The sequence below is a fragment of the Neolamprologus multifasciatus genome, chromosome 1 (assembly GCF_963576455.1).
Source record: "Neolamprologus multifasciatus chromosome 1, fNeoMul1.2, whole genome shotgun sequence".
Classification (NCBI taxonomy): Eukaryota; Metazoa; Chordata; class Actinopteri; order Cichliformes; family Cichlidae; genus Neolamprologus; species Neolamprologus multifasciatus.
This window is the reverse complement of record NC_140439.1, coordinates 31,452,789-31,479,809: the sequence shown is the minus strand read 5'-3', so window position 1 is coordinate 31,479,809 and position 27,021 is coordinate 31,452,789. Positions and strand designations below refer to the sequence as shown.

The 27,021-nt window shown below is 40.9% G+C and overlaps 5 protein-coding genes across 9 annotated transcripts in view; 3 read left to right on the top strand and 2 right to left on the bottom strand.

The window, feature by feature from the left end:
• Window positions 1-11,429, bottom strand: part of wtip (WT1 interacting protein) — a 37,107-nt gene extending 25,678 nt beyond the window's left edge. The window contains exons 1-2 of the mRNA XM_085168529.1: window positions 8,963-11,429; window positions 554-655 (exon numbers count right to left, since the gene is read on the bottom strand). Coding sequence (XP_085024655.1) covers window positions 554-655; window positions 8,963-10,460 — 1,600 coding nt within the window. The 5' untranslated portion in view covers window positions 10,461-11,429. The remainder of the gene's footprint in view (window positions 1-553; window positions 656-8,962) is intronic.
• A 185-nt stretch (window positions 11,430-11,614) lies between these two features.
• sdr42e1 (short chain dehydrogenase/reductase family 42E, member 1) lies at window positions 11,615-24,015 on the bottom strand. 3 transcript variants are annotated; one of them, XM_085168598.1, is made up of 4 exons: window positions 23,879-24,015; window positions 20,013-20,050; window positions 13,215-13,291; window positions 11,615-12,961 (listed from the first exon to the last, which is right to left on the bottom strand). In XM_085168598.1, exons 3-4 carry the CDS (start codon window positions 13,274-13,276, stop codon window positions 11,863-11,865), a joined length of 1,161 nt encoding a protein of 386 aa, XP_085024724.1. In that variant the 5' UTR covers window positions 13,277-13,291; window positions 20,013-20,050; window positions 23,879-24,015; the 3' UTR covers window positions 11,615-11,862. The 3 variants fall into 3 exon arrangements, with proteins under 3 accessions (XP_085024724.1, XP_085024702.1, XP_085024713.1); XM_085168576.1 differs by lacking the exons at window positions 20,013-20,050; window positions 23,879-24,015 and adding an exon at window positions 13,683-14,041; XM_085168587.1 differs by lacking the exons at window positions 20,013-20,050; window positions 23,879-24,015 and adding an exon at window positions 13,427-13,670.
• On the top strand, window positions 14,625-22,192 carry LOC146526064 (arylamine N-acetyltransferase, pineal gland isozyme NAT-10-like). 3 transcript variants are annotated; one of them, XM_085168624.1, is made up of 3 exons: window positions 14,625-14,712; window positions 20,035-20,072; window positions 21,120-22,192. In XM_085168624.1, exon 3 carries the CDS (start codon window positions 21,125-21,127, stop codon window positions 21,995-21,997), a length of 873 nt encoding a protein of 290 aa, XP_085024750.1. In that variant the 5' UTR covers window positions 14,625-14,712; window positions 20,035-20,072; window positions 21,120-21,124; the 3' UTR covers window positions 21,998-22,192. The 3 variants fall into 3 exon arrangements, with proteins under 3 accessions (XP_085024750.1, XP_085024758.1, XP_085024743.1); XM_085168632.1 differs by lacking the exon at window positions 14,625-14,712 and adding an exon at window positions 18,886-19,796; XM_085168617.1 differs by lacking the exon at window positions 14,625-14,712 and having other exon boundaries at window positions 19,826-20,072.
• On the top strand, window positions 14,643-18,651 carry LOC146526065 (arylamine N-acetyltransferase, pineal gland isozyme NAT-10-like). The gene is given in 3 exon segments (XM_085168641.1): window positions 14,643-14,712; window positions 15,264-16,072; window positions 16,075-18,651. Coding segments are annotated over 2 exon segments (870 nt in total). The 5' UTR covers window positions 14,643-14,712; window position 15,264; the 3' UTR covers window positions 16,137-18,651.
• Window positions 23,489-26,562, top strand: LOC146526062 (arylamine N-acetyltransferase, pineal gland isozyme NAT-10-like). Its single transcript, XM_085168608.1, has 3 exons — window positions 23,489-23,611; window positions 25,126-25,167; window positions 25,648-26,562. Exon 3 carries the CDS (start codon window positions 25,653-25,655, stop codon window positions 26,523-26,525), a length of 873 nt encoding a protein of 290 aa, XP_085024734.1. The 5' UTR covers window positions 23,489-23,611; window positions 25,126-25,167; window positions 25,648-25,652; the 3' UTR covers window positions 26,526-26,562.
• The last annotated feature ends 459 nt before the right edge of the window (window positions 26,563-27,021 follow it).

The window sequence follows — 27,021 nt, the reverse complement described above, 5'->3', positions numbered from 1 at the left end:
ACGAAACATCTGAAAATCTACGTTGCTGATCTGGAAATGGTTTTTTTTCCACATAGGTGTACACAAACCATGAGTGTAACATTCTTTCACACATACCCCACATATCAAGACTTTGTAGAAAAATGCTTCAGACAGAAGCCCTAGTGCATGACTGAAATTCAACAAGCTGAAATAAGATGTCTTGGGCGTCACCTCTGCAGAGAATTCTCATGAAGATGACAACATGTTTTTGACACTGACACACAATACGAATATTTCTAGGACTTTTTTTAGGAAAGGTCATGTAAAATATCACCATCTGCTCTTTAGAGTTTTTCACATTTCTCTAGGTGCCTCGATACCCACATTCACACTGCAAAAAGTAGCGCTATCTGAAACAGAGTGCTTATACCCAGCACTTTTGGCTTCTAGGGATTCTAGGGTAATAAACTAAACTCATTATTTGAAACTGTTGCTATGTTGAATATGAGCATCCACCATTGTAACAGTTTATGTATGACAGAAAATAAGAAAAAGGCATAATAGACACCCATAAAATAACTGCCTTACTTACCACAAGAGCAGCAGGTGAAGCAGTTTGTGTGATAGAGGTTCCCCATTGCCTGGCACGCTTGGCTGGCTCCATACACACCCTTCCCACATTTGACACAAATACCTGTTGGAGACAGTGAGTCAGTTACATGATGATGAGGACAACAGTTTAATGGAAAAGTAGAACAAATCTGCGATTCTGCGAGGACAGAGACTGCACTGATGCTGAAAAGGTCTGTATGGTCCAGTGAAGACACAGTATGTGTTGTTCTGTGTGTGACTCTGACATAAGGAACAATTACTGGACTTGATCCTGTCACATTTCTTGTTACACAGCAGGAAACCTGTCAATCTGTTTGCACATTTATTTAATTATGCAAATGAATAACACTGCAAAATTATAAATCTGCTAAGAATATCACACAGTTCCCTCGGCAGCTTTTGATCGCCTTTGAAGACCAATATCACAATGAAATTCGGAGCATTAAAACATTAAAGAGATTATTACAGATGTTCAGGCTTTAGAGACAGAGAGCAAATTTTAGTGTTTGAATATTAATTCTAAAGTCATATTTCATGAAGCCATTTCTACTTTAGTTGTGCACATTTGACTCCTGTCATTTCCATGCATTACATCATACTGTTTGAAGCCGACTAGATCAGGAAAGCTGATGATTACATTAAAATGCACTGACAGGAAATGCAGTAGAAGTGAGGGGATTGTTAGAAAGGACAGGGCAGAGAGAAAAATCCTCTTCTACTATCCTGCTGTGAAAAGCTGTATTCAAACGGGCCAATGTTGTTTTTACTTAATTGGTTATCATAAATATTTTGTAACCAAACTGACACATGCAAAGACTTTACAACTCATAGTGGTGCTGTTTCCTCCTTCATTATAGTATATTAGCTATTACCATAACCAGCATTTTATTACTGCTCGGATCATGAAGCCAAACTCGCAGTGGCCACCTATAAAGTTTAACCCAGTAAACAAAGATGACATGATAAGCAGCTATAAACCTACATTCATGCACATGGATATTAAATAATTCAAAGAATGGTAAAATATACTCGAAATTAAAAGACATTTTTGACTACTTTAATGTTATTGACATTACTTGCATGAATATATCCGCTGGAGGGAAGTCCTTGTTATAGTAACATTTGATGTTCTATGATTTTACTCATTTTTTATGAGCAGCTCCCATCTTTTCCTTTCTACATACACTTCCTGCCCACTTTATTAGGTACGCATTGCTAGTACCGGAGCCTGGGATCGAACCTCCAACCTTCCGATCAGTAGGTGACCTGCTCTACCTCCTGAGCTACAGCCACCCCAGCAGCAGTATGTGGTCCTATGCTGCTGTCTTCCACATGCTTCAAAGGTAACAAGTGGTTATTTGAGTTATTGTTAACCTTCCCACTCAGAGCAGTGGGGCAATAAGCTTCAGATCTCTATCATCACAAGGCATTTCTCACTCAGAGAACAATCGCTTACTGGATATTTTCTCTTTTTCAGATCTGTAAACCCTAGAGATGGTTATGCTAAAAAAATCCCAGTAAGACCACCAGTTTTTGAACCACTCAGACCATCTCACACCAACAACCATCCCATGTTCAAAGCCGCTTAAATCGCCTTTTTTCTGATGCTTGGTTTGAACTTCAGCAGGTCATCTTGACCATGCCTAAATGCATCAAATTCTTACCATGTGATCAGATATTTGCATCAACAAGCAATTCAACAGTTATACTAACAGAGGGATCAGTGAGTGTAAAAGCACAGTTGAATCCTGCAATAACCATGTGATGGTTTGTGGAAATAATTCATTTCAATCCGTCCCTAAAGTCCAACAACAATCCGTCAGATTACAATGCTGCTTTTACCCTTGAGGGGAAGTGATGGACTCAAATGCCACTTCACTTAAGCCTGAACTAACCATCAACACCAAGTGCTGTGACCTTTAGCGAAGAAACACAATTGGAGGGGGGGGGGAAAAACAGTGGCTTAAAATTATTAGTAGACATCAGCAGCAGACTAACAACCTCCAAACTCTCACACAGGACAACCTCCACTTAGGCCACATTCCTGAGCGAGTGCAGGGTCAAAGTCTGGGTGGGGTGAGTCCAGGGTCACTGTGGCTAGAGGACACAATCTCTCAAGAGATCCCAACAGGGGAGCTGCACCACAACAACACCCCTAATTTAATTTGGTTCATTATCTCTGAAATCAGACCATGTATACACTTTCAGTGATGCACTTGTGGAATTTCCTGGCTTTCTGAGAGGGTTATTTCACTTTCATAACAGCTCTGGAGCACTCGGTGACACTGAAAACTGATAAAGGACGAGCACACAGAACAAAAACACCCACAGCTTAGATGTCTTTACTGGTTATCTGAGGTGTTTCTGCATATTAATTATTTGGATTCAAAAGCTGATGTAACCTGGACTGACTGCACTCGTTGCTAAGAAAACAGGAAGAATAGCGGAATAAGAATGAATGAGTGAACTTTAAAATATCCAAGCTTATCAGACAATTTTACCAATGCGAAAATCTGTAATGTAATTGCTTTGCTGCTTTCTGCCTGTTAGAATCTAAAATTGTCCCTCTTAAATCCACATACTGCATTAAATCCTACACTTCTACACAACTCTTTGTGGAGTCAGTTATGCCAGGTTCTGACTTGATTATACTATTTCTTTGGTAACAAACCGATGATTAAAAAAAGATCCTGTCATGACTTGAACAGGCCACACGTCAGACGTTCCTCAAGCAATTACAGCTGGGAATAAATAGTTGTTAGGGAAACTACACTCTCAGGGACAGAGAAGAAGTACATTTTTGTCCCTGCGGGTTCATTCTATACTAATGTACCTCCAATGGTTAATTACAGGGTCCTCAAATTAACTTTGTACTTTAAGATTTAAAGGTGTAACATTAAGAGGCAGTGTGTGTTTGCTCAAGTACAAACATAAATCAAGTTTTGGTGATATTAAGTGGCCTTTATCACTGAAAAAGCACGATACAAATGACAGTCCATATCCAGGCATATATAATGAATTTAGTGTCCAAGTTTGAACCTTTTTTTAAAAGTTAATTTTTGTATGATTACATCCATGTACAAACCTGTCACAAGAGACAAGCATACAAATAAATTCACCCTTCTCAAGGGTTAAGGGCAGTATATTAAATGGTGACACCCCCAGTCACAAGCCAACAGATACAATAAGGCATTTTTCTTTGAGTGTACCAGAACAAGAATGTGAATGACGTCTGAAACTGTGTATGTGACATTAGCGGTTTTGTGTTCAGTAAAGGCTAAAAAACAAAGAAAGAAAAATAAGACTGACCTGATTCATTGGTTGCACAAAAACTGGGTATGTGACGTTATGGTCTGTCAATCCTATAGTGTGTATTTGACCTTTGTGCAAAAAAAAAAGAAAGAACTCCATGCTTCTGTTGCTCAACACCATTTACCCAATCCATGTTGTAACATGAGAGAGAAGGTAAAAAGAATATACTGTATGTATAACCTGCTCCGCTTTTCAGGTGTTATAAAGGACCCGTGAAGCTGTGTTTGACTCCAGTGATTGGAGTCCGTATTACGCTGTCTGAGCCCACATTAGCCTTAGCAATTCTACGATAAATATCCCCAGTTCATTCAGTAACTGCTCCACATCAAGGCTCTAAAATCAAGAAACACTTCTTGAAAAAAATCTCACTTACAACCATCACCAGGCCAGAGTGAGATCTGAAAACTCCAGTAAAGTTTTACATCCATCTAATGAAAACTGTAATTACAAGAGGAAGCCTTTAACCAATGAGTCAGTAACTACTGCCGTTACTAAAAAAAATCTCACCTCCATCTCCAACAACTGTGATTCAAAAGAAATGAAGCATAGTAATGCTGCATTCTTTTAATTCAACCTGCTAAAACGGCACCAGGTTACTGTTTAATAACTGATAAGGTCTGGCTCTGGTATGGGGACCTCCAGGGTGTTTAAAAGAGATAAACCACAGTCTGTTAGCATCATGCTCCAATGTTCATACCAAGTTTTGTTTCCTTTCTGCTCTGCATCAGAGCAGCGAACTTCCTTTTCCAATTATTTGGAATGACAACTATGAATAACTTGGACAAGCGTGTTTTGATGCAGTAATACTTCACAGATAGGAATGTTACTGTATGAGTGAAGCCAACTTCCTGTTATACTAAGACTACATGCATCAGCATGAAATGTGTAGGTGAGTGTAAGAAAGTCTCAACATTCTCCTGTCTACTGACTTTTTTGTGACTCAGCTCGTATTACAGCGTGATGTACATGGTGCCTGTGCATTGATTTCTGCACTGCGTGACTTACTGTGAATCTGCCTGAACATCGATAACCCAAATCGCTGCTTCTCTGCATTGTACTACTCAAAATGTGCTGGTGGTTGTGTGTATGTTTAGTGAAACAACACAATTTTTTGACGGATTAAAAGACTCGTGTATACCCTCCACTTCCAATTCTCACATCACCACGTGTGCCTATTTTTACACACATTATCCAGCTTCTCGATAACAAGAAAATGTGATTCACAAGTGGTTTTAGGCTGTTTGTTTGTTTTTTAAATAACCCTCCAGCTCTTTCCTTCTTTGTTATTTTTTATTGGTTTCCCACAGAAGTGATCTATAGCTGAGAAAGTACTAACATGACTTTTTGGCTTCAACTCTCTACCCAACAGCTAAACTGAAAACCTATGATTTATTCATGCAGCTACGTTGACTTACCTCTATTGCTTTAATCCCGCTAGCTGCAACTATTCTGCAGTTACTGTGTGTGAGTAGCACTGTCAAGATTTCATACACTGACATGTAAATGTCAACCATAAATGTGTTTTGGTGAACACACGCGAAAAATGCGAAAGGGTCTCATGAGTGAGGATGTGGTTATTCCTTTACAGAGCAGCTGGGAAAATCTCTGAAGTGCTCTTTATTAGCCATTTAAAACAGGGAGCTGAACATCTCATGTGCCCATTTCACAACATATCCATTTGGCACTCGCAGGATGCAGTAAAACTAAGCAGTAATGTTTGATTTTAAAATGAACTGTAAATAAAGATGGCCATAGGTACCATTATGTCACCCACTGGTTCATGAAGGTCGAACGTGAAGCCTCAAACTGAACATTTGTCATCACCATCTTGATGTTTTGAAACCAGGCGTGATAAGTAAGGGGCAGGGGACACATAGGCCAATATCTCATCAGCTAGTGATTTGTCAAAAATAGTGTAAACTATGCTATGTTTCATCATCCTTTTTGCCTATAAAAAAGACCACATTTTGCAAAATGAATATGTTTTGTATCCAATAAGAAGTGAAACTACAAACTGAGGCCATAAACTAGTGAGGAAGTAAGCGAAAGAGCAATTTTCATAAAGACTTCCCATAGATCACAGGAGTCGCCCCCTGCTGGTGGATTTAAGGCGCTTCTGTGCTGGCTTCAATTTCAGCTACATCCATCTTTTATATACACTACAAGAACTGTGGATGGCAGTGGTGTAGTAAGCACACAGTGCAATGATTAGACTGACAGTGAAATAAGTGAGTGCATTTGAATTACAACTTATTCTGAAAAAGAAAAAACACTAAAGATCACATAGAAGAAAATCTCTCCAACCATTCTGATCTAATATAATTAAAAGACATTAAAATGGTAAATTAGAGAGTATTTTATAAACACTCTGGTCCTTCACCTCTCTACCATCACTAAAGACAACAGCGGACGTGCTGTGAGTTGTAAGAAGGCCTGCACAGCCTGATTCATGAAACTTTAACCACTGCTCAGTGTGAAGTCAGTTGGACTTCTTAAGGCACAATATCAAACCAATCTCTGTAGATATGAGTCGGTTACATGAAAATTTTCAGTCAAACAAATGGAGGCTCAAACTTGTAGCACAAGCAGAGGGATTTTTTAGTTTGTGTCGCCCGTTGCATCACTTCCGATGCTTTAAAATCTCTGCACGTCTTCAATGGAGAGATTCCATTACTGCACATAGAGTAGGTTTACAGTCCTGGGCATTATAGCAAATCCTGATTTACACCTACTCTAAAAAAAAAAAAGACAATATAACAAAAGACAGATGCAGGAGAGGGGATCAAGAGAAAGCTGTGATTCACAGCACTGTAAACAAGCACATGTAGTCTGGTGCACACTGGGAATGAATAACACAGTTAACTTCACACCATGTGTGGAGGGGGACATGTTAAACTCCTCAAGAGCGACTGCCCTTGTGAACTGTGAATGCTCCTGTAGTTTTTCACACTTCAGCGGACAATCTAGGCTTAACACTTAAAGTGAGACTTTTAAAAAAATCTATACCTCTAACCTCGTCAGCTGCAGTGTGCATTCCCAGTACAGGCGTAGGGTGCAGTACAGCATACACACAGTGTGCTGTTGTCCACAAGTCAGCATGTGTGTGTCAAGCATGGGCATGACTACTGCCATTATAATTCTAGGCAGGTGATCAGACTTGACCCCCACCAACTATGTCTGGCCCGCCAGCCAAGATCGTGTGCCAAGTGTCTGGTGTTGCCCAACTCCCCACTGGCTGGTTAATGAAGGGCTTCGCGGGGGAGGCAGGGTGGGGAGGCAGTGGTTTAAGGTGGTGGTGGTAGAGAGGGAGGGACAGCAAAGCAAAAGGGTGGGGTGGGCCTCACTCACTTTGCTGCTTCAATTGCAAGCTTGTATCGGGCCAGCTGTTGATTCACAGCTCCTCTGCCACTATAACAAACAGAGGCCACACAAGAGCCAGCCGGCAGTGCAGAGTGGGCAGAGTGGGACACTGGCAAGCAGTGCTGGGCCCCCCGAAAAGAAGGCCCAGCGATCAATTTCTCCACTGTCGCTACGGAAACAGAGCTGTCTCTATTGGACCCGATGTGAGGAGCGTCTGACTGCATTCTTCTCTCTCCCTCCCTTTCCTTTCTTTCCCCATCTCTATCTATTTCCACCCTCTTGTTTCTTTATCTCTCTTGCTCCCCTCCCTGCTGTCTTCCTCGTTTCACCCTCCTGTCTTCCATCCTCCTTCTTTAACCTGTTTCTCTGGAACAAATCAACAGCTGTCTCAGACTCACTCTGAGCAAGTGCACCGGCTATAAAACAAACTACTGCTCTTCGTCTGCAGCCATTTGTCTGGCAATGAATTCAAAAGGTAGACAGAAACTTCCTCAGCTGGCTTTCTGTGGCTGTGTTGCTGCTGGTCAGCCAAACTGTTTTAGTGTCAAGATTTTGCAGCATAAAGTAACAACGTGTTCAATTTTCAACATAGGGCATCTTAAGGAGTCTAAACGGCAAGGGGAGGGCCTTTCTTTAAATCGCAACGCTCACAGTGACCGCAATCTCTAACAAACTCGGACCACACTGCTCTGAATGACCTGGCAGAACAGAAGGTTCCATTCAGCAACGTGCCGCGCTCTGCAAATGTTAGCTCTGCCAAGACAGAAATTAGTATTGCCCTGCAAAACCCACTCTTATCTGCCAGAGAGGGAGCTGTTAGTGGTGATATAGCTTTAGCAGGTTGCAAACAGACCTTGAAGAGATGGCAAACCTATAAATAAACCTGCCCGCACAGAAAAACACTCTTTTAATAGTTGCCTTGAATTGTAGATTCAGTGGGCAGATGTCTGCCCTTTTAACACAGATAGTGAGATTTCGTGGTAGTAATACCACAACATATTTGGCATTGCTATCATGCCTTGCCCTTGGTCAAAATTGGGCTATTTGTATGAGCTGCTGTGACCACATTTTACAACCATTAGACACGAAAAGTTCATGAAACAAGGCAGAATCTCAATCAAATGTTAAATTAAATAATTTTCTTGATTGCCTATAAGTTAATGCAAGACCTTTATTGCTTAATATGTGCAAAAAACTAGAAAAAGGTTTTGTGAAAGCCACAGAGTCAAACCCTTATGCCCATTCACCACCAACATATAATAGTGATACAGGAAGGATTGCAAACTAGGAAAATATATAGTATTAGGTCACATTGTAGTTATGCTATGCCGTGCAAGTTTAGTGCCTTGGTGTTCAGTGCCTTATAAGATTAATACTCTATATTTAAGAGTAAGTGAAATATTTAAATGGCATGAATTTTGCAATCATAAATTTTTTTTTTTGAAATATCATTGCAAACTTATGTGCAGGCATCATCACTGTGCACTTAACAAGCACAAATTTTTAGTGCAACTTGCAACAAATCTCAGCTGTGGAGACACTGACACGGGTGTTTTATGCAGGAAAATGATATATAGTCTGTGTTTCGTATTTGTTTGAAATTGTGTAATAAACAATGGCAATAAACTGATTCTGCAACACAGATTTATGTTTCCAGTGATTTTGTGTTTGCGGCCATCGCTAATAGTATTTTTGTGTGTTTCAAAAACAAACCTACCAAAGTATTCCTTTTTCATGTGCATCTCTAACTCCTTCTCCAGCTCCAAGGTGAGCGCCTCCAGCCTTTTCTCCGCCTGGCTTGGTCCACTCTCTCGACTGGGGGTCACCTGGTAAGGTAGTTTAAACCTCTGGCCCGAGGAAGCCGTTTTTGAAGGCATCACATAACTATAAGAGGAAGGCGACCCTGAGGGTATATCCGCGGTCCCTCCCGTCTGCCCCGACTGCTGCTGGGGTTCGGGCACTGCCGAAAGCCCCTGGAGATGGATGCGATTCTGAACTCCGTTGGAGTCTCCAAACTCCTGCAGCAGCGTATCTTCGTGTAAACTGGTTCCCAGCATGGATGACCTAGGGGAAGGAAGCTGCAGATCCGGATAGGTGCTCATAGACCCCCTGGAGCTGCGGGAACTTCTGGAGCTGTGACTGGAGATGCTGGACCGGGGGCTGACCACGCAGTTTGCGCTTGTCCCCGGTCTTGCGCTCCCGTCCTGGCTGCAGATGCTGGAGCGAGGACTCGCCAGCGGCGCTGAGTGCAAGACTCCCTCCAGATCTTGGTTGACCACGGGCCCGTACCGAGAGTCAGAGTAACTGGATCTCGGGCTGGTAGTGAAGGAGTACTGGCTCGCAGTGCTCGACCTGGGGCTGGTGTGCCTCTGGTCGTAGCCCATGCTGATGCCGCTGGTGCGGTTGCTGTTGGGCTTGCTGCAGCAGTCACAGCTGTTGAGGCTGGCCCGGGGACTTGAGTGTTTACTCGTGTCGCTGGCGGTGCTTGCATAGCTGGATCGGGGACTGAGGACACTGTTTCCTTCGCAGTGAACCAAACTAGATCTAGGGCTCGTGTACCTCTCCTGACCCGGTACCACCAGACTGGTACGCGGGCTGCTGATGCTCGACCTCGGGCTGGCATTCTTGCTTTGCTCTTGAGAAGACAGAGAAGATGCCAGGCTGGAGCGAGGACTGGTGGCGTTATATCTCCCGTCGTGGCTGCTGGCGATGCAGACACTGTTGCACCTGTTGCCGGGCACAGCCACCGGTTTGTTGAGCGGCACGCCGTCAAAGGTGGAGCCGGTGCTGTACCTGTGGCCCTGCACCTCCAGAGAGTACCTCCTGTGTCTCTCGGAAGTGCCTGTATAACAAGGCAAAGCTACTTCGGATTTGGTGCAACAACCATCCTCGTTATAAACCGCGTCCCTCTGAGGGGCGCAAAAATCCACAGGAACCGTCCGGTTGCAATTCACCGGGCGCACTGGAGCCGCGTTGTACACTTTATTCCCGGACGAGAAATTCTCCACTGTGTGATGCTGCTGGTGAAGCACAGAGGTCCCATTCATCGGCTTGGCTTTATGCTCAACCAGTGCCGGAGCCGAAAAGTCTAAATCGGGGTTAATCACCAAGTCTCTCCTCGCATCGTACATCCCGTCCTGGTACGCATCATACAAAGAAAGGTCCTCCATCAGTTTGGTGGCCCGGAGTCCCAAATCTTCCTGGTAATGCTCCATGTTGTGCTCCCGAGGAGAGAAACAAGTTCAGAGTGCGCTCCGCTGCGCGAGCCAAACTATAGAGCACCGCGGAGCACTAATTGCGTTTCACATGGAAATCAAAACAAAACGCCGCCGTACAGCCGTCCCTCACTCACAGAAAACCACTTACATGCCCGCAAACCCCGCCGAGAGCCGCATCGTCTTCTTCTGCTTCCCCCGCTTCGCCGAAAACACAAACTCTTTCTCACAGTTTCAGCCGACAGCGATACGTTTGTCAACTTCAGTTTTTGTTAAGTTGAAAGGTCTTTACAGTCAACGGCGCGCTGCGCGGAGGAATTTCCCCTTGTTGGTTTTTCCTCTAGATTTCCTTTACGGCCACTGTGCAAGAAATCAAAGTAGGTCGGATAATCGTATATGCTGCAAACACCCTTTGTGTGCAAGCCTGAGCGCACAAAGAGCGCAAAAATCTCAACAAAACGCTGTTTAATGCAGGGGACTCGTTCGCGTGAAAGGAATGCGGGGAAGGAGACTGGATGCGCTGCGCCTCTCTGGAATGTGGTTAATGCTGCAGAGAAACAATGATTGCGACCAACTCAGCAAGGGGCTGCCGGCTCTGAAGAGAATAGTTTAAGAGAGAAGGGGACGTCTGCATTCATCCCGGGCAGACTAAAATACCACACAAAGCACGCCTCACCTGGTCCGACTCCTTTTACACTAGGAATGAGCTGCAGTGATTCGGTATTAATGGAGGGCAGATGCGTTTAAAACTCAATTTTCAAAGATGCAAAGATGTTCTCAGATATCGTTTTTTACATATAAATAAACGGTAAGCCTAGATCATGCTTTTAATGATTTACTTTACAATAAGCTGCATAAAAACACGATATGAGGATTTCAACTATAGCAAAACAGTTTAAGAATTACGAAAATATGCAATCTCGATTAACCTTGGAAAAAACATGTTATTAGTCTCTGCAATAGAAAATAGTCGCTAAGGTCTTTAACATTTATTTAAATATACATATATATTTTCAAAATGCACCTATTAAAACATGTCTTCCTGATGATAAAGGGAGGAGTTTAAAAATCAGAACCCACAATTCAAATTTCACAGGTCAGGTTTTTATTAATTTTTGCACAAAAATATATTTAAAAATGTATTTCTCCAGTAATCATACATGTTTGCCCTTACAAGTTAAAAAAGAGGTAGCATGTAAAAATTAAACTAACTTATGTTACTGCTTTAAACAGCTCTCATAGACTTGGTCCTTAGATGGCAGGACTTGGTTTAATGACTTTAAAAGAAAAGGTGCACATGGATGATAACATATTAAAATATGTAAACTGTCTTTTGATGAGTCAGTCTTCACACAGTATGGATGATGTTTTGGGCAAAGTCAAAAGGCAAGACTACTTTACATTAACTGCCGACGACTGGCAGAAAAGACAGAGACACAGCCACCAAGGCAGAAACAAACAGGACGTTGAGCAGCAGTCGACTGAGGAAGGAGCGGTGACATTTCTTCCCGTGGCCTCTGCTTCTGAACCACTGCACAACCTCATCCAGGTTGTACTCCCTGGGCTCGTAACTGAGCTCCGCCTTTGCCTTTGCCATGCTGAAGTAATGCGTCACGCCAGTTTTATACACTTCTGTACGTGTCAGCAGCGGCTGGAAGTTATAGAAGGGGCCGATGAGGCAGTGAATCATTTCTGTGAGGAAGGCAAAAAAGTAAATGAGAGAGATAGGAAGGCGCAGTGTGGGGAAACGATAGCCTAGGCCTTCTACGAGAGGTCTGAAGAATTCAAAATTGTTGACAGGCCTTCCATCTGAGATGAAGTAGGCCTGGCCAGCGGCGCGGTGCTGCTTCTCTGGGGTCAGAGCCTCAGCAGCTAGCACATGTGCTGACACCAGGTTGTCAACATGGACGAACTCCACCAGGCTGCTGGGTTTACCGTAAACAAACCTGAAGATCCCCTTCTCTATATAGTCAACTATCCTGGGCAGATGCCTCTGCTCTCCTGGCCCATAGATACCTGCCGGACGCAGTGCGCAGGTGCTCAGCAGGCCCGAGCGGCCCTTCAGCACTGTGCCATTAGCTTTCAGAACTGCCATGTCAGCCAGGGACTTGGTTCTGGAGTAGTGGTCCGGGTGAAGATGGAGAGGTAGATAAGGCAGGCTTTCATCTCCGTTCTCTATTACCTGACCCCCGAACACCACATTGAAGGTGCTGGTGTAAATCAGCCTGGACACTCCGTGTTCTACACAGGCCTTCAAGATGTTTTGTGTGCCTTGTACGTTCACTGCCTCAATCAGCTGGCGATTTAGCTGCTCCCTGCCAGACATGCCATAGGAGGCAATGTGGAATACACAATCCACCCCTGTGACAGCCTTCTCCACGTCTGGATATTCACGTATATCACCCTGCACAAACACAACATCCTCTGGCAGTTCTTGACTTGGGGGGATGATGTCAAACAGGATGACTTTGGCTCCTTTTTTATGCAGAGACAGAGCAAGCCTTCAGGGGGGAAAAAAGCAGTCCTCCATTTTAACAAAATAACAGGCACAGTAAACCAAGGACAAAAGTACAATAGATGCACATATTTCTACCTTCAATCCTACCACAGTTCATGTCAAGAAAGTTTATCTTAATACGATAACTGGTGTGATAACGCCACCTTGTGGTGCTACCCTCATGCTGCAGCGTTTGCCTGCATTTAAATATTTTATAATGTGTAGTAATAACACAAAAAAGGCAAAATTGTTCTTACCGATTACCGAAGTAGCCAGATCCACCAGTTATTAAAAACATCTCTTTGCTAGCAGTTCCCATTCCAAGTGGATGAATCTGTGAGGAAAATTAAGAAAACAATATTATTAATGTTTGTTTTTTTTTAAAATACACATAAATCAGCCTGATGATTTTAAATAATAAAAGTATTAATAACTGAAATAAAATCCTAATTAAACAGCTTCCGGTTACCTAACGTCAATCACAGCTTGCAGATTCAATGACGCTTTCCACCTGAGCTATTAAATATTCCATGCTGTTACGTCAGTGTATATTTTTGTTTCCCGAGGTGACTGCAAGTTTAATTCAGTGAATAAAATCTAACTAATCCACACTTGTAGTTGCTTGCATGAGTAGAGTAAAGGTGAGTGCGAGGCATGCTTGAAACTATGCACATGCCCTGTGCGCCAAACTGTTAAAAGCTCACATATTCAACGGACACACCAACCTGAGCACGAGGCAGACAAAAACGAGACAAATAAGTGTCCAATATGACTCATTCAAAACTCCACTATAATCCTGGAAACCTCCAAAACAGCGACAGATAGCACCACCAGTGTACCTCCTCACCAGTGACGCTGATTTGTTAAGCACGGGGACACAGGAAATCCGGCGAAATTATCTTCATGTAGCAAAGCATTGACAAATTGTAAAATAGTTTTAATGGTAGCTAAACGCAAAATTATACAAAAGATCCGTAGATATTGTCGAATTTCATGGTTTAGATTTACAGACTGTCATAGCATACACTTTAATCTGGACTAACGATACACGTCTCATGCTTTTGTTTTGAAAGCTGTATTTTAGACTACGAAGACTAAAATACATATTGACTTTTTTTTTCCCACCGATTTTAACATTTAACATTGTTTTCACCGATTTTTATTAACACGATACAAATTTTGCTGTGTGTATAAGCTGTGTCAATGGTGTCTGAAGGTGGCTATGGCTGCTTTCAGGATGTTGCTGTTAGAAACTTTCCGTTGTGGCTCCTGGCTTCATGCCTGAAATCAAAATGATAGTTGCCGTAAAGTGACTGATACTGCTGTGAGGGCCCTAATATTTACAGGAAGGCTTCACAGCAGTCAAATCCCTTAAAACATAAAAAAAAACTATTTGTCTGAGCCACAATTAAAAACAATATAATCATTTCCAGAATAAAAAAGTTTAACCCACCAATTTACAGAGAGTGGAGTTTTCAGTGAGAACTAATAAAGGAGTGAAATATTGCTCTATATACACTGTACAGACTTTTCCCCCTTGGATTAGTAGAATTTTAATTTAATCTGTAGCTGTGTGAGGGGAAAACGTGAATAATCATTTTAAAAGGTAAAATAAAAAGAGGGTTTACGTAAGTCTTTGATTAGTAGTCCCTCTAGTGGTGATACAAACTGAAAATTGACGCCGACGTCATATTTTACTCTCAGTTGCCACCCAGAACAACAACGCAGAGCTGCAGGTTACCTCAAAGTCCAAAGGTAAGCGGCTGTGTTACGTAAGAGAGATCAGTGAAGTAAAGAGTGCACTAAACTCTTAAAGGAAACAGTCCGGTGGGAGGCACGGCCGACGGGCTTTATGTTTCCTAAAGTATGTGTATTTGTCGATCTGATCGTGGTGACAAAAAAGTAGGGTATACTTTTACAGGCACACGGATGAACGTTTGTCGAAATTGCCTTTCTCGTTTTACATAATTTACTCACTTGAAAAACTTGCCCAAAGTTGAGCAGGCCTGCACGTTCCGTATCTGTACAAAACGCACCACCCAAAAAGTGCAAAATGTGATAAAACGGGAAGATGAGTCATGAGCATGTTTAGGTCGAGTTACACCGAATTGTTGAAAACAAACAAAAAGTCCGTGATAAACTACGTTACAACATGTTTAGGAGTCGACTTTGCATAAATAAGTGCAACTTTTAACTTGATATAGGACTGATCACTAAATTCAGTATAATATGATCCAGTGTAAAGTATCCTGTGTCTTATCTGAGGAATATTACGAATGGTGTCATAACCTGCATTTTACAAACAGGATGGATTTGCGTGAGTACTTCAAAAGAATTGGTTTCCATGCCTCCTGTGATAAACTGGATCTTGCAACACTGAAGCTGATCCACAGACAGCATGTTATGTCCATCCCATTTGAGAACCTAAGCATCCACTGTGGCGAGAGGATCACCATGGACCTTGAGGTCATCTTCAATAAGGTTGTGAGGAGCAGCCGTGGAGGCTGGTGCCTTGAGAACAACTCCCTGTTTGGCTGGGTGTTGAGACAAATGGGTTTCAACACGACAACACTAAGTTCCAGAGTTTTCAATAGTTTCCTCAATGACTTTGGCCCGCTTGACTCTCATCTCATTAACAAGGTCATCATTGATGGGAAGGCTTATATAACAGATGTAAGCTTTGGAGTGTCATCACAAGTGCGAGAGCCTCTGGAGCTTATTTCTGGAAAGGAGCAGCCCCAGGCAGCGGGTGTTTTTCGCCTCATAGACAAAGGGGACATGTGGGTGCTGGAGAAGACTGGCAGAAAACCAAAGGTTCCTAATCCAGAATTTGCTACATCAAGTCTGGTGAGCAGGAAGGAAACAAAGCAGATCTACTGCTTCACCTTGGAGCCTCGTGGGGTAGATCATTTTGTAGATAAATGTCACAGGCTGCAGACCGACCCCGCCTCACTGTTCACCAATAAGTCCATCTGCTCTTTGCAGACTTCCACGGGATTCAGAGCCCTGATTGGAAAGACCTACAGTGAGGTCACCTTCAAACCAGAGGAAGGTGTTGATGTCTTAGACATGAGGGACATATCAGATGATGAGATAGAAGAAATTCTGATGGAAAAGTTAACATAAAGCTGCAGAACAAACTAAAGCTCACGAGCAACAAATCCTGGTACACACTTTGAAAACAATCCTCACATATCAACATTTTATGTTGAAGCTCATCAGCAAAATAAAATATTTGACAACTCCATGAATTAAATTATTTAGATCTTCAGAATTGTAGTTGCATAAAAACAGAAAGAAATAATGTGCACTGAATGATGGAACGATAAAAAAAATAACTATTTGAATTCCAATTATTCAATTTGATTTTATTGTATTCATATAGCGTCAAATCACAAAAGCAATCACTGCAAAGCACTTTATATTGCAAGGTAAAGACCCTACAATAATACAGAGAACACCACAACAATCAATTATCCACATAATCATAATTATGAACAGATGGGAAATTCACATTGTTACAGCAGCAAAGTACACTAAACAGGAAAATATAAATAGATGCAGCATACCTAACAACAGTAAAGCTATGCAAGTATATATGCAAGTATAAATATTTTAATTTCTAGTGTTATTATAGTGTAGTAGTTTACACATTTGCTTTTCCCTTTGGGTTTCCACCAGGAATGACAAATCGAAGGTAGAGCCACCTGCTGTGGCAGCTCCTTGTAAATAAGGGAGCAGCTGAAAGTAGCTTTATTTGGAATTGTATTATAGTGGAAAGTGAGAAGAAGGGAGTAGAGGAGAAATGCTCAGTACATTATGGGAAGTGTGTCAGAATATGTAAATTAGGCTTAAAACGTATTTGAGCTTTATCCCTCATTTTAAAAGTACATAGGGTATCTGTGCATTAAATAAAATGATTTACAGTATGAGGGAAAACATACCATGTTTATATTTTTCTGGATATAATAGTGAGTGTAGTGATCTTAATATTTATAACTACCTTGAATGTTTTTGTGTCACATTTTTTTTTGTTTTATGTTTGTATATTTATTAATCCCATATATCATAATGCTTAAACTAACATAACTTATTTCATAGTATTTATCCTCAACCTTGTAAAACAGCAAAAGGTGAAAACTGAGCAAATCTGAAGACATCCTGACAAAAAGAAAATCAGATATTGCTAGAAAGAGTAAGAAAATATGCACAGTGCTTCTCTCCAGTTTAATAAATTCAATCTCAAAATATTCTTGCAAAGGCAACATTTTGATCTTGAAATGAAGAAAGAAGATTCCGTGAATATTTCTATTTTTCAAACTATATTACCTGTTTATCTGTTCACCATTATAAAATTATCATAATGCTTATATATGGTAACTGAGTAATTGACAGTATTTTTTTCGAAGCACAGCTAAACCTCTAAAATTGCTGCAGGAAAGTACTGAGCTTCATGATGACAGAGAAGGATGAAGCATTAAAATGTCCTGTTTTGTGAAGTTGTTATAGTGTCATAGGTTTATACAAGGACGTTGGTATATCAAATGATTTGTCTTCAATGCCTTTACCTCTACATGACTGAGACTCAGATCCTCATCTTGGCCATCCAAAGGCAGTTCTTAGATCAACATGTGTTAGATAGAATAACCTAAATTGTATTTTAACAGACTTGAATGGACAGTGGCTCTTTGGGTTTCATGATATTAAACATACTTTGCTGTTTTATTCTATGTTCTTTGTCAAGGTTTCTTGCTTTTACAAAAATGATGTTGTCATTACCGATTATTCTCTTCAAAAGGGAGCAGGGATCATAACACATTATGATCCCTGCAGTGGGTGGGTCCTTTGACAGACAATGCATTAGGGCTGGGCGATATGACCCAAAATTCATATCTCGATATTTTTTAGCTGGTTGGCGATATAAGATATATATCTCGATATTTTTTTAAAGCCATAAGTTAAGAACAAAAAGAGAGTTCTTAGTCAAAGCTGTGTCCCAGATGTCACACAGGCATTTTTATTTACATACAGCATAGATGTACATGAAGAAATTACTCAAAAATAAATTATCAGCATTTATTAAATAATCATGCTCCATAAATAAAAGAAAACAATGTTGTTTTTGTGCATAACAAAAGCTCATAATTGTGCAGTCAAAATGTAAACTAACAGACGCTGAGCACAATAACAAAGACAGATTTCACAGCTGCTCTGTTCCCAACTTCTACTGCGTGACTGACAGCCTTGAGTTTGAAATCCTCTTTGTAACCACGTCTCTTAACAGGTGCCATTTATGGCCCTTATACACACACAATACGGTAATATTACGTTGAAGCACAGTACGTATCATTCCGCGAGGCTCCAGACTACGGTAGCCGTAATGCTCCGACAATCCATCAAGCGCTGCATCTCCGTAGCTTACCAAAGTCGTACTAAAACATTTTTTGACAGATTGCTGAGCGCCGTGTACCACCTAAAATCGGTTTGCGGTCAGTAAGCACAACCAGAATTCATACATAAGGCGCGCTGTCAACTTTTGAGAAAATGAAGGGATTTTAGGCCGTGCAGCCCCTGTGGGCTGCATGTCGTTAGCATGGTTAGCTCGTTAGCGCGGTTAGCTCGCTAACACGTTGACGCCGTCCAGCCCCACAACTCGCTAACGGAGATTTGCCGTGTCCATCTTGTCGCTGCCTGCAGGTGAAGCTTTGGGGAGGAGGGGGATTTGTGTTCAGTGAAGGAGAGGCGAGGTCGAGTAATGTTGCATAAAGACAAAAGTGGACGAAAGAGAGGCAAACTTGTGGCTCCACAAGTATAATTATAACGTAACATAGACTATATCGATATAAAGGATAATGTCACATCTTATATCTCGTATGAAAATATATCGATATTTTTTAAAAACTCGATATATCGCCCAGCCCTACAATGCATAAATAAATCAGCCTCTTTTAACAACAGAAAATATGCTTTTGACAGTCTTCCTCTCAGTAAGAACTTTTGTTTTTCTTTGGTAAACTTACCAGTTATCCTGGCAGCTGCTCTGCCACAGTTTGCTGGTTTTAGTAGTGTACAATGAAACTGACCATGTTCTTTAATAGACAATTATGCTTCTAATATTACAGTTTAAGTGAGTTCTAATCAGGCTGTACTGCTCGTACACATCCAGTTGTTAGATAAAATCAACCTCACATTTTACCCATTTCAAACTTTCTGCATGAATGGTCTGTCCACCAAGCTCCTGTTAATAACAAATAACAAAGCTCCTGTTAATAACAAAATTTTCAGATTAATTTAGTTATAGTCAAACCAACAACAGGACTTACTGTAAAAGAACCAGAGTATATATTCTTTCATATGATCACATTCAAGAGAAACTATTTTGTTTTGTAATATCATAGAAATTGCCATGATATGAATAATATCGGTCATTATCTGCAAAATCATTGAACATATTGTATTAATGTGGGTGTGTTTTATTGCCTGTGCACTGGACTTTTCTCTTTTGAGGCGAGGGATGCGTTATTTCTTCTTTCCAAATGTGTATATATTATAATTTAAATGTGCTGCTGAAAGAACTTTAATAACTGCATGGATAAAATTCTATAAATACTTATTTCCATGTATGCACTGACTTCTCACTATTTCTCTCAGTGAAGCAGCTGAGTTACACCAACTCTATCACTGATTAACTTACGATCAAGTAAATCAGTAATATACAGTCAGGTTCTTTTGGCTGTTTAAGCTCACCCACTTTATTGCATGAAGTTCACCAGGTAGAAGAGATCAGTTACTGCCCTCTTTTTTTGCCTTCACAGATATATTCCTCAGAAAATAATAAAGTAAGGTTAAACATTTTTGCTCCGCATTTCTTGTTGCAGGTTATTTTCTGTTACTTTAAAGAAAGGAAAAGTGTTAAATATACTGATTTGCAATGACCACAAGTGACATCTTTATCAGACTTGATTCAAAGAAGCTGCAGGATTTGCTTTTGAAGCTTTAAGGGAAATGAGATGGATTTGCAGCATAGTAAGAAAAACCATAAGTAGCTCACTTACCTTTTTCTGTTTTTGCTTCCAGACCCTCAAAACACATCCTCGATCAAACACCAACATAAGGTAAAGATAAAAAATTTCAGATTAATTTAGTTATAGTCAACATTTGTCATTAGAATGATATTTATAGTATTAACCAAAAAAAGGTGTTAAAATGTATTAATTTGTGCAGTAAATGCCAAGTTAAAGTCAACAATTGCTGTACCCATAAAAACCACATTATTTCATGAAAAAATAAGAATTTATCATTTACTACCATTTGCAACTTAAAGAATTGTATTGGTAAGCAGCTGAAACGATGAAGCTAGGATCACTTGGTTAAAACACTAATGCTTCCACCATCTTGCATTTCCATTGTCTTTACGTGAACAGAAAACAGGAATTAAATGTAATTGTTATAAATTTAATGAGATACTCTTACATCCATCCATTTTTCCCCATTCGCTTCCGCTTATCCTTTTCAGGGTCACGGGGGTGCTGGAGCCTATCCCAGCTGTCATAGGCAGGGTACACCCTGGACAGGTCGCCAGTCTGTCGCAGGGCTAACGCACAGGGACAGACAACCATTCACACTCACACCTATGGGCAATTTAGATTTTTCAATTAACCTATCCCCACAAAGTGCATGTCATAGGACTGTGGGAGGAAGCTGGAGTACCTGGGGAGAACCCACGCAAACACGGGGAGAACATGCAAACTCCACACAGAAAGACCGTGGCCTGATGGTGGAATTGAACTCAGGACCTTCTTGCTGTGAGGATACAGTGCTAATCACCGTGCCACCGAGATACTCTTACATGAAATGTTAATTAAGATTAGGTGTCTTGAATTGAATGATTGATCTAAGATTGTAAGGAAGCAAAGAGCATACCAGGCTAGACCTAGAGTTGGACATCTGGCTGCATCCTGTAGATTGACAGGATGTAGCACAAAATGAAAGGTGTTGGGTTTTTTTAACCCTTTATTGACCGGCCCTTCAAATTTACCTGTAAAATGGGCCCGCCGGTGGGCCCATGGTCAATAAAGGGTTAATGTATTTTTTTAAAGCTTTGTCAATGAGATGGCTGCAGAACTAAAATGATTATCAATGTGTTGTCCTGCATTTTACAGGCAAGATGAATTTGGATGAGTACTTCAAAAGAATTGGTTTCCATGGTTCCTATGATAAACTGGATCTTGCAACACTGAAGCTGATCCACAGGCAGCACGTTATGTCCATTCCATTTGAGAACCTCAGCATCCACTGTGGAGAGAAGATTACCATGGACCTTGAGGTCATCTTTAACAAGATGGTGAGGAGCAGCCGTGGAGGCTGGTGCCTTGAGAACAACTCCCTGTTTGGCTGGGTACTGAGACAAATGGGCTATGACACTACAACCTTGGGCTCCAGAGTTTTTGACACTACTGGTGGTGAACATCACTCTGAGGAAACACACCTCATTAACAAGGTCATCATTGATGGGATGGCTTATATAGCAGATGTAAGTTTTGGGGTGTCACTCCAACTCTGGGAGCCTCTGGAGCTCATCTCTGGAAAGGAGCAGTCTCAGGCGGCGGGTGTCTTTCGCCTCATAGACCAGGGGGACGTGTGGATGCTAGAGAAAACTGGCAGGAAACCAGAGGTTCCTAATCCAGAATTTGCTAAATCAAGTCTGTTAGACAAGAAGCAAACACAGGTGATTTACTCCTTCACCTTGGAGCCTCGCAAGCCATATCATTTCTCTCAGGTAAACCATGACCTCCAGTCAGACCCCACCTCACTGTTCATCAATAAGTCCATCTGCTCTTTGCAGACACCCACAGGATTCAGAGCACTGGTTGGCTGGACCTACAGTGAGGTCACCTTCAAACCAGAGGAAGGTGTTGATGTGTATGACATGAGAAATGTAACAGATGATGAGCTAGAAGAAATTCTGAGGGAAAAGTTCAATGTGAAGCTGCAGAACAAACTGCAGGCTGTAAACAAAAAAGCATGCTACACACTTTAGAGAATTAACCAGCAGATGTCCTGCTTTGAAAAAGCTTTAAAACAGTAATCAGAATTAAAATCAGAATACTTTATTAATCCCTAAGGAAAATTCTGTAAATCAAGCTTTGCAAAATTTCTGTTTTTGAATGCCACAAGAATGTCACGTTTCATATGATGCATTTCTATGACTGAAAGAAGTAAAGTCACTTTTTCATTGTGTTGTTTTATTTTATTCCCACACACTTTTGCAGTTTCAGAGTTGTAAAGATTTTAGTGACCACATAAGGAGATCAGTACCAAAATTAACTTTTTCTTTGCATTTCTCAAATACAACTATGAAATTGCATATATTTATATCATGTTCTGTCACTTAAAAGAAACATTTCTACCTCAGTTGTTCGACTTGGAAAGAGGTAAGTGGTACGATAACGACACCTTGTGGTACAATAGACATGGTGCAGTGTTTAACTTCATTCATATCAGTGACCAAAACCGCAAGTCTCGTCCGTGGATAAGCAGATGCAGCTCTAATTACCTCTGCTTGTCGACACACAAACCTATATTTTATTCTGTTTTCATAAATGTGGTCGAATTGAATCTCATGTGTTTATAAGAAGTAGCTGGTTGTGGTACTTAAACGTGTATGAAGTTAGGAGACTCATGGCTTCACGCCTGAAACAACTATTAAAGATGCCAAAGTGACGTCATTATTTTTGCGACAATAAATGACCTGTCAGAGACCCGAAAACAGAACAACGTAACAAGGAATACCGTTGAAATTACAAATTTTTATTCCCAACTCTTACACTTTAAAATCGAGACCTTTAGTGGAGCCTGGGAGAAAACAGCTGTTCATACCAGTTACATGATCTCAAAAGGATTCACACACTCCAAACCAGGATAAGCCAATAACACTGCACACGGTGAAATAATTCTTAAAACCCACACAATAGAGGTGTTTGCTTTTACGATTATGATTCTCCCAACGAGACCCACCTGATTTCTCTCCTGCCCCCAAATAATAAAATTCAAAATACTACAAACCATATTATGATGATTAATTATCATAAAAGCCTATGTATCCTTGTATTTTCTCTGTCTCCCCTGCCTGGCGCGTGGGTTGGCTTGTACAATTAAAAGGCTTAAACCACGAAACCTCCAGCTCATTCTCATACACAGAATAAATCAATAACAGCACCTGATATCAATTAATGTTGAGTCAATGATAATGAGTTCCCAATCATTTTATAGTATTTACATAAATATGTTACTGCAGTCAAAACCAATTTAAAAAATAATAATAAATCTATATGCAAAGAAACGAAAGTCCAGTTTTAGATTTGAAATACAAATTTGAATAACATGTCGAATTTTGCTAGAACCAATAATGCATGAGGTGGATTGTAGTGTTGCAGTCTTTGCACCTGATTTGGCACAACTCTTATTTAATCTGGAGCCGTGTGAGAGGAAAAGTGTTTATATAAATATAATTGAATTTCGTAAAGAGTTGGTTAGTAGCGCCTCTAGTGGTAATACCTGGGGTCTTATAAGTGCAGCTGAGCGTTGACAGTCACGCACCGTTTGACCATTAGCTACCGACTCACGCAGCTGCAGGGCACAACCCAGCCCACAGGTAAGTTGGACTAATTAAAACAGTTACACAATACATGAAGCTAATGTGCTTAAAATAAAAACCAATAGTGACCACTGATAATACATTTTCCACACTGTTTCTGTACTTTGGCAGTAGATGTAAATAGTCAAGCTAGGAGATATTTTTCAGATTGTTTTTGAGCAAAAACTTTACCGTGAACAAGACTTTTTGCTCTTTTAAGTCAGGGGCCAGCGCCATTTTGACGGCGGGAAAACAAGGTCAAGTAATTACTCCTAATGGTCTTACCTTGAAACGGAGTTATTGCAAGTAACCTTCCCTCCAAATACTCCTGCGCAAAATGTCACAGCTAAGGTTTAGGATTTGCGCTAATGTGACTGCATTTATTAAAGAGACCTGAGTTTCTAACACACCAGTGTTGGCAGTGTTCTACCGGAGGTCCACCACACGGCCAAGTGTTCAAATTCAACTGCCATCGAAAAAAGAAAAAACTGTCATCCCTGTGTCAAACTCGGAGACATGGCGCCATGATGCTGTCTGCATTTACTCAAAAGACTTGACTGAAACTAAGAGGATGGCTTTTAGGGTCCTTTTATTTTTTTTTAATTTATTTATTTTTTTTCCACCGAAGATAAAACCTTGTAGGAGAACCTACAGACCCGTTAAGGACTTTTATGTCTTATAGGAAGCTTTTACCAGTTTTCCTCTTATTTATTCAAACAGGTATTTGTTGGGAGTGTTATGTTCGTTTTAGCTTATAGGTGCTGTGTTTATTTAAAAAAAAAAAAAAAAAAGCTTTAAAGCCAACATTTGATGTGGCCACCTTCATTCTTTAACACAGCTTGAGCTCTTAGGCAAGCTTTCTTGTAATTGAGCCTTCAGGAATAGTTTTCCCAGGCTTTTTGAAGAAGATTCAAAGCTTCAGGGCTCCAATCCATGACTGGTGGTGCCCAATTGTGAAGTGGTGTTTGGTTTTTTTTGTTTTGTTTGGTCCCCCCCCCCCCCCCTCCTCCTCCTCCTCCTCCTCCTCCTCCTCTATCCAGGTATGCCTTGACAACAATGCTAGGGTGTTTGGGATCATTATCATGCTAGAAAAAAAGGAAAGCTTTTCCAATCAGGCTTCCAGATGATATTGTATTGTGGATCAAACTCTGATGGTACCAGTTTTGGCAGGGTCCCCAACACTGATTTAAATGCAGCCCAAAATCATGTGTGTCCACTGGGTTTTACAGATGGCTGCAGATGCTCACTATACCTCTCCCTTGAGCTGGATAAGTCTAGCTCATTAGAAGAAATAAAGAGGATATGGTGTGTTTTGTGGGAAAAGGCTTTCATCACTCATTGGAGCAGAAACTCTGAGCCACATTCATGAAAGCTTATTTGTTTTGTGTATTGCTTCTGTCAGCTAAGCAATTGGGATGCGCCACCCTTATCACCATCATGATCGATGCATATTATTGAATGAGACTGGCTATATACACTCCTTTTGTAGTATAAAGTAGCTCACTTACCTTTTATCCTGTTTTTGCTTCCAGGCTCATCAAAACACATCCTTGATCAAACACCAATCAAATAAGGTAAGATTAAACATGTTTGCGCAAAATTTTCAGATCATTTTAATTGTATTCAACATTTCTGGAGGAGCACAGCCCAAAGACTAGTATTGGTAAGCAGCTGTTGAAAGGGTTAAATGAGGGCTAGGATAACTTGCCCTATTAAAACCCTAATGCTTCCACCATCTTGCATTTCCATTGTCTTTACATGAACAGAAAACGGGAATGAAATTTAATTGTTATAAATTTAATGAGATACTCTTACATGAAATGTTAATTAAAATTAGGTGTCTTGAATTGAATCATTGATTCTTAGATTGTAAGGAAGCAAAGAGCCTGCCAGGCTAGACCTAGAGTTGGACATCTGGCTGCATCCTATAAATTGACAGGATGTGACACAAAATGAAAGGTGTTGGGGTTTTTTAATGTATTTTTTTAAAGCTTTGTCAATGAGATGGCTGCAGAACTAAAATGATTATCAATGTGTTGTCCTGCATTTTACAGGCAAGATGAATTTGGATGAGTACTTCAAAAGAATTGGTTTCCATGGCTCCTATGATAAACTGGATCTTGCAACACTGAAGCTGATCCACAGGCAGCACGTTATGTCCATTCCATTTGAGAACCTCAGCATCCACTGTGGAGAGAAAATAATCATGGACCTTGAGGTCATCTTTAACAAGCTGGTGAAGGGTACCCGTGGAGGTTGGTGCTTTGAGAACAACTACCTGTTTAGCTGGGTGCTGAGACAAATGGGTTTCAACACTACAACCTTGGGCTCCAGAGTTTTCGACACGAGCATTAATGACTTTGAATCCCGGGAAGTACATCTCATTAACAAGGTCATCATTGAGGGGAATGCTTATATAGCAGATGTAAGTTTTGGATTATCTGGCCAAATACGGGAGCCCCTTGAGCTCATCTCTGGAAAGGACCAGCCTCAGGACGGAGGCGTTTTTCGCTTCATATGCAAGGACAATTTTTGGATGCTGGAGAAGACTGGCAGAAGAACGGCGGTTCCTAACCCAGAATTTGCTAAATCAAGTCTGGTCAACCGTAAGGAGACGCGACTGATCCACTGCTTCAGCTTGGAGCCTCGTGAGCCAGATCATTTCTTTCAAGTGAACAATGACCTCCAGACAGATCCCACCTCGCTGTTCACCAACAAGTCCATCTGCTCTTTGCAGACGCCCACAGGATTCACAGCACTGGTTGGCTTGATCTACAGTGAGGTCATATTTAAACCAGATGAAGGTGTTGATCTCTATAACATGAAAAACATAACAGAAGATGAACTAGAGGCTGTGCTGATGGAGAAGTTCAAAGTGAAGCTGCAGAACAAAATGCAGGCTGTAAACAGAAGAGTAGTCCTTGAATTTTAGAAAATTACTCCTCATACATCCTGCTTGGGAACACTGGCATGAATGAAGCTTTCTGGTTTTTTTAAAAATTATCACTGGTGTTGAATGTGTTTTGTATGACTATAAATGATACACTTGCATGGAAATTAAAAAAAAAAAAAGGCATCATTTCAGTCTGGTTTTGTTTTTCCTTCTATCGTCCCCTCCATACACTTCTGCAAGTTCAGAGATGGAAGAAAACATATCAGTAAATTGTGTAGTATTTCATTATTGTTGTTGTTATTATATATTATTTTTAAGGCTTTTAGAATGGTAAAACGTATAAACAGATCAAGGTCAAGATGAACACATTTTCATTTTCCAAATATCACTCAAATGATTTCCAGTCTTAAATGAAATCAATTGAAGTCTGCATTGTCCCTCTGACAGGAAAGTGACCAGTCCAAGGTGTACCCCTGCTTCTCCCATTGTGATGGCTAGAATAGGGTTCCAGAACAATGCCATCTCTGTGATCCTG

Coding starts and splice junctions, on each gene's coding strand:
- sdr42e1 (XM_085168598.1), bottom strand. CDS start 13,276: ATGGGAACTGCTAGCAAAGAGATGTTTTTAATAACTGGTGGATCTGGC. Junction 12,962..13,214: donor TCTGGCTACTTCGGTAATCG/GTAAGAACAATT, acceptor TCCCCCCTGAAG/GCTTGCTCTGTCTCTGCATA.
- LOC146526064 (XM_085168624.1), top strand. CDS start 21,125: ATGAATTTGGATGAGTACTTCAAAAGAATTGGTTTCCATGGTTCCTAT.
- LOC146526062 (XM_085168608.1), top strand. CDS start 25,653: ATGAATTTGGATGAGTACTTCAAAAGAATTGGTTTCCATGGCTCCTAT.